The sequence below is a fragment of the Ursus americanus genome, chromosome 2 (assembly GCF_024610735.1).
Source record: "Ursus americanus isolate L20-20 chromosome 2, mUrsAme1.1.p, whole genome shotgun sequence".
In the NCBI taxonomy this organism is placed as follows: Eukaryota; Metazoa; Chordata; class Mammalia; order Carnivora; family Ursidae; genus Ursus; species Ursus americanus.
Window position 1 is genome coordinate 16,125,759 of NC_142128.1, and position 12,102 is coordinate 16,137,860.

The 12,102-nt window shown below is 46.1% G+C and overlaps 1 protein-coding gene across 5 annotated transcripts; it reads right to left on the reverse strand.

The window, feature by feature from the left end:
• Positions 1-1,196: 1,196 nt before the first annotated feature.
• On the reverse strand, positions 1,197-11,897 carry FUS (FUS RNA binding protein). Of its 5 annotated transcripts, none has more exons than XM_045786070.1 (15): positions 11,815-11,897; positions 10,242-10,266; positions 9,999-10,150; positions 9,147-9,288; positions 8,745-8,935; positions 8,338-8,545; positions 6,694-6,728; positions 5,167-5,199; positions 3,909-4,012; positions 3,408-3,537; positions 2,804-2,905; positions 2,536-2,659; positions 2,107-2,207; positions 1,645-1,792; positions 1,197-1,398 (listed from the first exon to the last, which is right to left on the reverse strand). In XM_045786070.1, exons 1-15 carry the CDS (start codon positions 11,825-11,827, stop codon positions 1,359-1,361), a joined length of 1,548 nt encoding a protein of 515 aa, XP_045642026.1. In that variant the 5' UTR covers positions 11,828-11,897; the 3' UTR covers positions 1,197-1,358. The 5 variants fall into 5 exon arrangements, with proteins under 5 accessions (XP_045642026.1, XP_045642025.1, XP_045642028.1 ...); XM_045786069.1 differs by having other exon boundaries at positions 3,909-4,015; XM_045786072.1 differs by having other exon boundaries at positions 3,909-4,015; positions 8,769-8,935; positions 9,147-9,291.
• Positions 11,898-12,102: the final 205 nt, after the last annotated feature.

Genomic DNA, 12,102 nt, shown 5'->3' on the forward strand with positions numbered 1-12,102 from the left:
GCTGTAATTTTTAGTTCTGTATTAACAGAAGTCATGCTCAACAAAACTCACTGGCAGGTAAAACACGTCTTTTAACTCAGACTTGAGAGCTGGGGCGAAAAAAAACAGTTTTAGGGGTCAGAAAAGGCTTAGGGTAAAGTTGAGAGGAAAGGTCTAAGGTTTTAACTCATTGGTCCTACCCTTTCCCTATCTCCAACACCCTCCTTTGAAAAGGAAGGGCCATCCACCACCAATTAAGGCTCAAACCTAAAATCTCAAGATACCATGACCTCAGCCCCCAGTCTAGGCAGGATATGAAAGTGACACAACTGCCTATTTATAGCACCTATCGACCCAAGCCCCACCTTCAGGAAAACAGGCCGAGGGGCACTCACCTTGAAATATAAGGAGCTACCTCTACCTTCCTTTCCCAGCTAACCTTCCCTCTTCTTACCATCAAAACTCATTCCCAATCCTCCTCCCTCAAACTCAGCATCCTCGTAAGACCTAATAAGACCGAAGGTTTGGGGAGAGAAGCTTGTCCCCATAAGAACAGTGGTTTCAGAATGAAAATGCTAAGAAATGAAGTCCTAAGACTAGACCTCAATCCTGGCTCTACCATTTTCTGATTGAGAGAGCCAAATAACCCATGCACTCCACCTTCTGCCTGTAGAGTGAGTGAGGCCAGAGAACCTCTGCCGTGAAATAGGCACACTCCCTCCTGAAGGTCCTGAAGACCCAATGTGGCATGCTATGTGCCAATCTGAAAACTGTCTATCTGAATACTTCCCCAAGAGCCAATCTAATTTATTTGAGGCCCACCCTTAAAAAAACGTCAAGAGAGCCAAGAATCTTAAAAAGGGTAAAACTGATAGACTAATAAACTAAGACCAGCAATTAAATAAACGTGGCAAAGACAAACTCGCACACAGTTGAACATATCTGGGGCCACAGTCATGACACATGTTCTTCACTTACCCCAGGCATACATCCAATTTTTGCCATGACAGAAAAGTTTTAATCTCTACTTTCAAAGATGCCACTTGACTTTTTCTCCCCTGGACCAAGTATCAAACACTTTATTCCAGTTCCTGCTAAGCAGGAACAAATTATTCCAGTTCCTGCTAGGCAGGATGATCTGAAAAAGAAAAACTCCCCACATTCCTGACCCAGATATCAATCCTCCAGTGGAGTGAAGAGGGGGAAGAGGAAAAAAATTTAACTAAAACGATGGTTTTTAATGGGAACCAGAGGTATGGTTACAATTACATAGTCCGACACAAAAAACCCGTGGGTGATCAGGAGTTGGAAGGTTACAAAATAATGAGGGTAACACTGGGTACAAGAAGAAAAGCTGTTGCAGAACCTCAGGAGCCAAGCTAATACGGCCTCTCCCTGCGATCCTGTCTGTGCTCACCCCTGCAAGAGAGAGTATCTATTAGGTCTGAGCTGCCAACCTCTCCACCCACCCAACGCCCAAAATCCTCCCTTCCCGCTAACCCAACCCCAAGAAAGGCCTCCTCTTTACAAGTACAGAATGTGAATGTGGATCTACATATTAGTTCTCCAGAATACTTCTCTCACCCTCCTTCCATACCCCACTATGGTGATAATCTCAGCTTTCCAATCAAGCCCTCAAAACGTGTATCAATTTAAGAGTCTTACCTAGAGTCCATCTTGCCAGGGCCAAAGCCACCTCTGTCCCCACCACCCCGGCCCCCTCGGAAGCCCCCACGGTCCCCGCCTCGGCCTCGGTAGCCGCCCCGATCATAGCCTCCTCTGCCACCACGACGATCATCTCCATAGTTACCCCCTAGGACAAAAAAACAGGATAGATCATATACCCCCAAATCCCTCCTACCCTCCAACCTCCCTGCTTCAAGTTAAGGGCTTTCTGGGGCACCTGGGTGGCTCAGTCAGTTAAAGCATCTGATTCCTGGGTTTCAGCTCAGGTCAGGCAGGGTTGTGAGATCGAGCCCTGCCCTCAAGCTCCACACTGAGCATGGACACCAAGCGTGGAGTCTGCCCGTCCCTCCTCCCACCCCCCGCCTAGAATAAATAAATAAAATCTTGGGGGGGGGGGCTTTGTGATCCCAACTCCTTATTACCAGTTCTGTCCCTTCTTACCCATATGAGAGCCTCCCGGTCCCCCTCCTGGGCCATCTGGTTTAGGGGCCTTACATTGGTTGCATTCATTCCTCCAAGAGAAGTTCATGTTCTCACATATACTGAGAAAAATAAAGAAAATTAGTTTGGAAAGATGGGAGTAAACAAGACCAGAATTAGGAAAGATTCCAGTGACCTCAGAGATAACAGTGAGGAAACAGGGGCCTCAAAAAGGCAAAAAAGGCTTCTCAGGAGCACAACCAGAATAAAAACTACAGATAACTGAACTGAGTCCAGTATCTTTTCCACTAGAACAACCTTAATTAGGTAGGCTCTCAGCCAAATGTGTCCCCATCAGTGTGACCTTGACATTTGTCTAAAAACCTCCCAACTCTGCCATAATATCAAACGACACACATTTAAAGGACTAAGAAAAAAAGTTTCACTCACGGATTAGGACACTTCCAGTCACCAGCTCGCTGCTGGCCGCCGCCACCACCACCTCCACTGGGGAATCCTCCCCGGCCACCACCACCACTGCCACCACCTCCATAGCCTCCACGGCCCATGGGTCCTAATAAAGACAGAAATATGGGTCTTCTCCCCTTCCAAGTTTGATTAGCCTAACCTAACCTTTTCCTACACAACCTTACCATCCTCTCCCTCTCCTTACTCTACCATCACCTCTTTATACCAGCAGCAGGAAGTAGCTCCTCACCTCCTCGCCCTCGGCCTCCACGACCATTGCCACCGCCCCGATTAAAGTCTGCTCGCCGAGTAGCAAAGGAGACCTTGATGGGATTCCCAGAGAATTCTTTACCTAATGAAATGAAGACATAGAAAGAGACCTTTCACTAAGATTTGTGGATCCAAAAGCAAGTTTGGTACCATCAAAAGAAGACTACAGCTTCCTGAAAAGGTCTATAATCAGATGATATAAGACAACTGCTTACCCTTGAACATGGGTTAGAACCTACATGCCGATTTTTTTCAATAAATATGGCACAGTACACTACATGAATTTTCTCTTTATACTTGTCTTAGTAACATTCAATATACAAAATGTGTGTTTATCAACTTATCAATGAGGCTTCCAGTCAAAAGTAGGCAAATAATCGAGTTTTCAGGAAGTCGTGTTATATGCAGACTCGTAACTGCACAGGCATCAGACAGCCCTCAACCCCCGTGTTGTTAAATGGTCAACTGTATAAAGTAGCAGATAAAAGTGTTAGAAGACGTAAAAGGAACCTTCAAAATATAACCTGTTTCCCAAGGCTAGCCGCCCTACCCCACCCGCCCCACACCAGCCTCCTCATACATACCATCAAACCAGTCAATAGCTGCTTTAGCAGAAGGTGGGTCATCAAACGACACTGTTGCCTCTCCCTTCAGCTTGCCTGTTTCCCTGTCTGTGTACAGATTAATCATGGGCTGTCCTGTTTTCTTATTTGTCTGAAAAAGCAACAACATAACATGAGTCTCAGAAGGCAGCACTACCCACCTTCCACCTTCCTTCAAGAACCTGAGGTTTCTCATAACCGTATTTCAGCTCCTCTTCCCAGTTAGTCTTGTAGCTCACTATACATCTTGAATTAAAGTCAATGCAAAGATCTCACTTCAATGTTGACCAATAAAACTAAATATAAAACTACAAATTCAAAGGTCTAAGACACTTCCTATTTTTATCAACTATGCAACAATCTAACGTTTTTTCCTCAACAAATTAAGCTGACAACAATTAAGACTTTTTTTTAACTAACGTGTGAAATCCAAAAGCCGGCAGCACCGACAGAGAAGCAAGCACCTACTATGTTCCACAGTACCTTAATAATACCAATCTGCTTGAAGTAATCAGCCACAGACTCAATTGTAACATTTTCACCCAAGCCTTGCACGAAGATGGTGTTGTTGTCTGAATTATCCTGTTCTGCTTCAACGGAAAAAAAATGTGAATTTGAAGAAAACCAGCAAAGGTAAAACAAGTCAGTGACTCTTAATCCAACTTTAATACTGCATATTAAACTTTCAAAGAAAAAAAATGAAACCAATGTGATTTAAGGTCAAATGAAAGAAATCCACCTCCCTTCTATTATTTGAGTGCCTGTATGAGAGCCATTTCACAAATTTAAATTTAGTTTTACAAGTATCCTTTAAAAGGTGTTAATATCCATAAAAGAAACCAGAGCTCAGGAGTTCACTGCCCAAGATCACGCGGTAAGTACACCAGTGTGTGTCAATTTTCAACTGAAGACCCAAAGTAAGAAACCTTTTTTATATTAAAATCCAACAGACAACCGAAAGAGACTAAATCCTTCCCTTTATGGGTCTTTTGCCTTTACTCATTTGGTCATGATCCACATTTTTAAAATCCACTGCTTTAAATCAGCAGTACCAGATTATGGTCTACACAAATATACCACCATCTCTTCGACTTGTTAGAAACACAGGTTGTCAGGATCCTCCCAAACCCTCTAAGTTGCTGGGCAAAGAAACCACTGAGGAGGTATTTCTGATATATACTCATTTACAGATCACTGCTAATTATAACTACACCTAAACTCCCCTTCCCTTCATTTTCCTTCTCTACCCCGTTTTTTTTTTTTTTTAAGATTTTATTTATTCACTGACAGAGAAAGAACACTAAGCAAAGGGAGAGATGCAGGCTCCCCTCTGAGCAGAGAGCCTGACGATGGGCTCGATCCCAGGACCCCAGGATCAATGACCTGAGCTGAAGGCCCATGAGCCACCCAGGCGCCCCTCTATTTTTTAAAGACTGTATTTATTTATTTATTTATTTGACAGGGGGAGAGAACACGCACCCGCACACGCATGTAAAAGCACACAAACGGGGAGTGGCAGGGAGAGGGAGAAGCAGCCTCCCCTTGGAGCAGGGAGCCCAATGCAGGGCTGACCCCAAGACCCTGGGATCACAACCTGAGCAGAAGGCAAACGTTTAACCGACTGAGCCACCCAGGAGCCCCTCTATCCCTGCTCTTTTTCAGATTCCTGAAGTGTCAAAGAACAGTCAAGAAAAGTCTCAATACCACATTAGCCATTCTTTCATGCCAGCTGTGGACTCACCAGAGTCATGACGTGATCCTTGGTCCCGAGGGCCTTAAGTGACATGAAAAAAAAAAAAAAACAAACAAGGAAAGAGAAGCTGTTAGTCAACAGGAAGAGACAAACAAGGAAAAAAATTAACACCAATCCAAACTCTTGCAAAATTATCAGTTAAGTGCTCACAGCCTCATCCAAACCCTGTCCTGGGTTGCCTGCCCAGAGAAAATCCTAGACAGGGCTGGGGAAGACACACACAGGCCCCTTAAGATCTGTATGTAACTTGAGTCCCCACAGGGACAACTCCACACTTCAGAAAACTCTGCCTCCCCCAGCTCAGGCTGGGAAATGTCCTCAGCACAGATTGGGGGGGGTCAGGAGGGAGACCCATTGCAGTTAACAAAACCAACTCATAGCTTGGCCCTATTCTCTCACCCCAGAGAGAAATGGGCTCACCACCAGCAATGTGATATGCATCCAGCCAGTTTCTCCAAACTTTTAACACCAAAGACACTTATCCCTTGTGGAATAATTTTTAATTTCATCTTTACAAACCATTCTTAAAACCATGTTGTTTCCCCAACCACATGAAAATAAAAAAACATACATAGTAACTATTGTATTTTTAAAGCATGTCCCAGGGAACAGACCAGAAATCTTATTTCCATAATGCAGCCTCTATTTTTTTTCCAGAGACCATCTTTGACCAAAGTTTATCTGAATTCACCATATATAAATATTGTACCCACACTCAATGACACCTAAATCATGAACCCAAGCCTTTGGCTTTAAATGTTGAGACAAATCAAGAAACCTTTTTTGTTAGTTAACCAAACCAGAAAAGTTCCAGCTTACTGGGAGACTTCTCAAATTTGCCATTTTTCCATGAATTCAGTTTGTGTTGTTAAGACCTGGTTATTTCCCATGAGCCACACATGCTCCCAACCTTTCTTGTAGTAGTCCACACCTTCCTTCCCAGAGCTAGTTTCTATTTGCCCATCTGAGTTGAGTTTAAGTACATATATGTAGAATTGCATTGACACCATTCAGCATTTAATATATAAATATATACCAACTTCACCATCCTCAGGGCAGGGCAGCATTTCACATCCCCCTTCCAGAATTAAAACATTTGGAGGTTGTTACACACACACACACACACACACACACACACACTAGCCTTGGACACACTGATCAAAAGGATCCTAAAGCCAAGTTGGCACCACGTGTTCCAGCACACACTCTCCAGTTTCTCATAATGGTGGTCACTAAGTGCCAGGGGTGGCAACACTCCTGTCAGAGGCCTACTAAACACCTCTTATTAACCTGGGTCAAACCAATTTGGCACCAGACGACTGCTGAGTCTTACCCTGCCTGCCTCCAGGTTAGCACACATCTGGCAGCAGGTAGCATTCTACCCCACCCCTTTCTGGAGGTGGTTCTGGACACTTCAAAACCTTTGACACTTAAAACACGCTAAGACATCTGCAAATGAACAATCAGACAAAGCATTGCTGGGAGTTGGGAATTTTGGAAACTCTGTTCACTTACCACCAAATTTATTGAAGCCACCACGGTCACTTCCGCTGGAGAAGACAAGTTAGAAGAAAGGACATGAAGCTTCCAACGGCTACAAAAGGGCGTTTTTTGATTTTGTTTAACATTCCCCAAACATGGATAGGTGTTTTGGGAAAAAGATACAAGTGGCTACTAAAATACATTCCCCTTCCTGACCACCGCTTGTCTGACCTTTGAGCATGTCACACACACGTGTGCAATTTCTCAGACACGGTTTTTAAGGATTTTGCTTTTAAAAGGTTATATATCTATTTCCTCTGGAAAAAAAAATGACCCATTTTCCTTGGTCGTTCTTCCGATGTAGCAGATGTTTTTTCCTCTTGTCGAGAGTGGTTGACAACCCAGTAGTTGGTTTAAAAACCCTACCCCCAATTCACCCAGAAGACATTTCACACCAGGCTGGGGTAGCCCTGAACACATTTTTGTGGTTTTTGCTTTGAAAGCAGCAAGCAGACCCAACCCCATTCCATAAAAAGTCAAAACCAAAGGCAATTTTCCCTTAAAGCAAGACAAACTTAGCTAAGCCCTATCCTAACTACTGAGCTGTTTTTTATCTCCCCCCACCCCCGGGGTCACCCCTTCTACACTGCGAGAAGAGCGGAGTATTTTGCAATGTCACCTTTCATACCTGTGGCACATAAAATGCAGAGCAAGTTAACAGTCACATAACAGTTGTTTTTCTTTTTTAAAGTTTTGCATTAAACACACGCACACAAGAGTTTTCCTTATTTTTGTACGGTTTTTGAGATTGCCCCCACCCACCTCTGAAATACTTACCATATACAAACTCTCATTTAAAAAACCTACTTTTTCCAAAAAAGGAGTAACACACTGACGTTCCTCCCCTTTTCAGAGGGAGACAGAGGAGGATCCTTCAAATCGTATTTACCAACAGATTTGACCAATGCTTTAACATTAAATCTAAGGTTCTACTTCAAATCAACTATAGCGGGAAGGGGAAGAAAGAGAAAGTCCAGCTGGGCAAGTAACCAGGGGAGGGGGACAGTGGAGCAAATAGATCGGATACCACTGTCAAGCGTATTTTGTCCAAAAGGTCTGCACACTTCAGACAGCCCCATAAACCAAGTCACACACAAAATCATTACTGCCAGGCAAATTACTGCAAATCAAGCTCATGGATTCAAATGACTACAGAATACGGGAAGAGTAGCCAACTCCTGGAAGCTGAAGTCATTGGTTAAGCATTAACAACTCCTTTAGAGGACACATGGGAATACATGTAACAAGTTTCCCTATTACCAGGAGTGGGATCATCGGTTTCCCTTGCAGAGAAAGAAGACTTTACTTCCATGTTTCTTGCCTAGGATATCAATGACTCCCAATCCATATACACCTATGTATTTTTTCCTTTTTCTTTGGAAATGCAAGCGTCAGTACTCAAATCTCTATTGAGAAGTGTGGGTGAGAGTTCAGGCTCCCAAATTCTCACAAAAAAATGGGGATGTACGAAGAAACCATCAATGCCCCCAACTCCAAGCCCTCATAGATCCCCAGAATAAAACTAACCATGCACTAAGAAACTGAGCTTCAAGGGAGATTCATGCAACCCTCCACGCTCCCCACTGATGTTACTCCCTAGCTCACAAGAACACCTACCCCATGCCGCCTCTGCCTCCACGGCCACCTCCACGACCTCTGGGTTCATAGCCACCGCTGCTGCGGTTGTAACCACCGCCACCGCCCCGGCCGCGGCCCCCACGGTCCTGCTGGCCTCCCCCGTAGCCACCGCCACCACCACTCTGGTCCTGATTGCCATAACCGCCGCCGCCACCACTCATGGAGGACTGATCTTGGCCATAGTTACCTGTCAGAAGAGAAAGGATTCTTTAAAGAAAAAAACGCACATGGCATTAAACAGTGCCGAAAGAGAAAAGATAATGGAAATGAAGACAGCTAAGAAACAAGAAAGCAAAATTTTTAAGAACCTTTTAGGGCAAGGGGCCACACAATGTATATAAATCTCTACAGAAAACAGGGATGAAACAAAGCTGAAGACCCCTCACCTCCACCACCCCCTCCGCCACCACCTCCACTGCTACTGTTGTACTGGTTCTGCTGTCCATAGCCTTGAGGGGGATTATAGGAGCTTTGCTGCTGTCCATAGCTTTGCTGCTGTCCACTATAGCCAGACTGCTGGCCATAGCCCCCACTTTGGGGCTGCCCGTAGCCGCTGCTCTGAGAACTACCACCATAACTAAGGAAAAAGAAAAAAAAAAACAATCATAATGCCAGCAGGTCTAAAACTTCATGTTTGGCACATCCCATTCTCGTACCCAACCCCCATTACAAAGACTCCTCCCCCCTCCCCCCACCATTACTCCCTAACTGCTCCTGTTGTTAATCACATCATTCCTTATCAATTCAGCCCTAACCATATTCCAGGCCTCCCCCACAAAACTCCTTACCTTCCCGAGGTGCTGCTAGGAGCCGGCTGCTGGCCATAGCCAGGATAAGAGGACTGTTGCCCATAAGATGACTGAGAACCCTGGCTACCGCCATAGCCACTGGTTGAGCCATATCCCTGGGGAGCTGACTGAGTGCCATAGCCTGCTACAACGAAAAGAAAAGAAGTCACAAAGACTATGAGAAAGGGAGAGAACAAGCTGATGAAAATATTATGTACTACCCCCTTGAAAAGTCAGCCTCCTAGAAGCTACTTGGAAGTCTTTTAACTCTTGGTCAAAGATGCCCTTCCCCTTCCACCGTAAGGCTTAACTACCAACTTCAGAGTGCCAATCTCATCCCACCTATCCCGAGGCCAGTCTCCAGGACCACTATTAATCATAACCCAAGAGAGTCCTATTCATTAACAGCATTTTAACCTGCTCACAGGTGTGCAGAACAAACAGGGCAACCCACAATATTTACATATCAGGATCTCAGGGCAAATTCCCCTCCTTGTGTACCATAGTAATATATAGTAGCCTAACTTCAAACATCTTAAAGCAAATCATCCCCTCCCTGTATGAAAAGCCTAAAACTTTCCCCTTAGGGAATACTCTCCCCCACATTTCATTGTCATGCTAAGGGAAAACGAGGAAAAGGAGAGCATAAACAGAAAGATAAATAGTCAAAAATAAAAGAATTAAAAACCAATTAAGTATGTTTGAAAAGATTCAGATTCCACAGAAGTTTTAAGAGTTACAGACTAATTAAAGGGAAAGCAAGTTTTAACATTTCAGCACTGCTTAAGATTAAGAAAAGCTACATTCAAGAAGAACAGGAAGAGGCGGGGTAACCCACTAAAAGAGACTCACTGTTCTGGGTCTGTCCATAAGAACCACCATAGCCGCTCTGGCCATAGCCTGAAGTGTCTGACTGGCCGTAACCACTGTAACTCTGCTGTCCATAGGGCTGACTGCTCTGCTGGGAATAGCCCTGCCCAGGCTGGGTGGGGTAGGCCCCATAGCTGGAAAAAAAGAAAAACAGTGCAATCAGGAAAAGATACCTAAGCCACCCCTTGCCACTCTACAAACTGGAAGCCCTGAAATGACACTCACCTTTGGGTTGCTTGTTGGGTATAGTCTGCAAAAGAAAATACACAATTACATTACCTTCAACTATCCCTGATAGAATAGAATTGAATTTCTTAACTCAAGCCCTGGGGCCTCCAGATAACATCAACTATGTTGCAAGAAAGGCAGAAATTCCCTCATGAGAGGAAGGACAAGCTGGCAGGTCATAATCAAGTTTTCTTACAATGAAAGAAAAACCAAACTTTTACAGACACGGGTAAGTCTTACTATTGGGGGAAAAAATGGAATCTTGGTGGAAAACTACAATTTTCTGCAAATTCAACTGATGTCAGGAATGCACAAATCCACACATATTTATTTTCTTACCCACTCCGTAGAAAGGTATCACCAACAGTCAAGCTAAAGTCACAAACTTACTTAAGTAGGACATTTTAATGCAAGCAGGAGGCAGCAATGATGGGGATGTGGCCTCCACTCTCAATCAAGGTCCAAAAAACAGATGCGTCTCAAATGAGGCCATTCTTCACCCTTTGCCCAATCTCGGAGAATGGCAAAGTGGCCTTTTAGTGCAAAGCCAGGTAGCCAAGAGAATTCTCTGAACCCAAATGACAGAGATCAAAGAGTTCCCCTTGGGAGGCCCATCAACCGGTACTCAAATCCCGAGCCCCGTTGGCTCCAAACGATTCCGTTTTCTCATCTACCTTGCCTTCCCCGGGGCTGTGGGGAGTCTCGGCAAAGCAAGGGTAGCGAAAGCGCTCTTAAATCGCGCCCACTGAAGGCGCACCAGCCAGATCAACTCATCTCCTCAGTACAGGAAACAAGGCGCTTCCCCCGCAGGAAAAGGGCAAAGGACCGGGAGAGGGTGTGGCCTCGGGCGGCCGTTCCTTTCGGTTCCCACCTCAGAAAGCGGAAATTTCGGCGGGAAAACCCTCGGGCCCGGTCCCAAGTCCGTTAGACGACCCCCTAGGGCCTCCCCCAAACCGTTAAGCGGGCGCACGGCCCCGATCCCGAGCCTCCGCCCCCGGCCGCGTGGCAACCGAGGCGGGAACCAGGCGGTCCCGCCCCTTCCCGAAGGACCCCGGGGGCGAGGCCCACACCGGACGCGCGCAGCGGAGTCTCCAGCGGAGGGTATCGCGACAAAAAGCAGGGCTAACACGAGGCGGGAGGGGGTTCGCGCCGCGAGAAAGGGGGGAGGGGCCAGCAGAGCGCGTGCGCGCACCGAGTGCCCGGATGCAGCACTGCGACAAAGCGGGGCCGAGATCCCGGCTGGGAACGAGGGGAAAAAAGGCTTCGGGACCGAGCATTTCCATCTGTACCTCACGTTTCAAATCACCAAGAAGCGTCCTTCTCAAATCCCATTTCAAGTAAAGGGGCTGCGAAGGCAAGATCCCCTCACCCCGCGCAAAGCGCCAGAGGAGCGAAACAAAATGGCGACACTGGCCTCCCCCTTCCACCCCTCTCGCCGCTTCCCGCCACAGTGGTGCGAGAAGACCCTACACGCGATCGCCGCCCAGGTCCGACCGAAAAATAAAAACCCAGCTGGGAAGTAACGAAGCCCCAGGCTGGCACGCCATCGCCGCCTCGCGCCCTTACATACCGTTTGAGGCCATGTCCGCGCACGCGCGCACAGGCCGACAAGCAACAAGATTCCAACACCACAGAGCACCGACGCCTCGAGGACTGAGCAGCCCCGCCTCCTGCGTCGGGGTTTATGTACGCCTCCCCGCCTACGTACCGCGGTGGAATACACCAAATGTGGAAAGGAAAGGGGGGAGCATGGCCGGACTCCTACAACGCTTCAGGGATTATAGAGAATCTTAACAGATAGAGGGAAGCATATTAACTAATAACCTTGCGAGTAATATATATAGTCCCATTTTTTCTA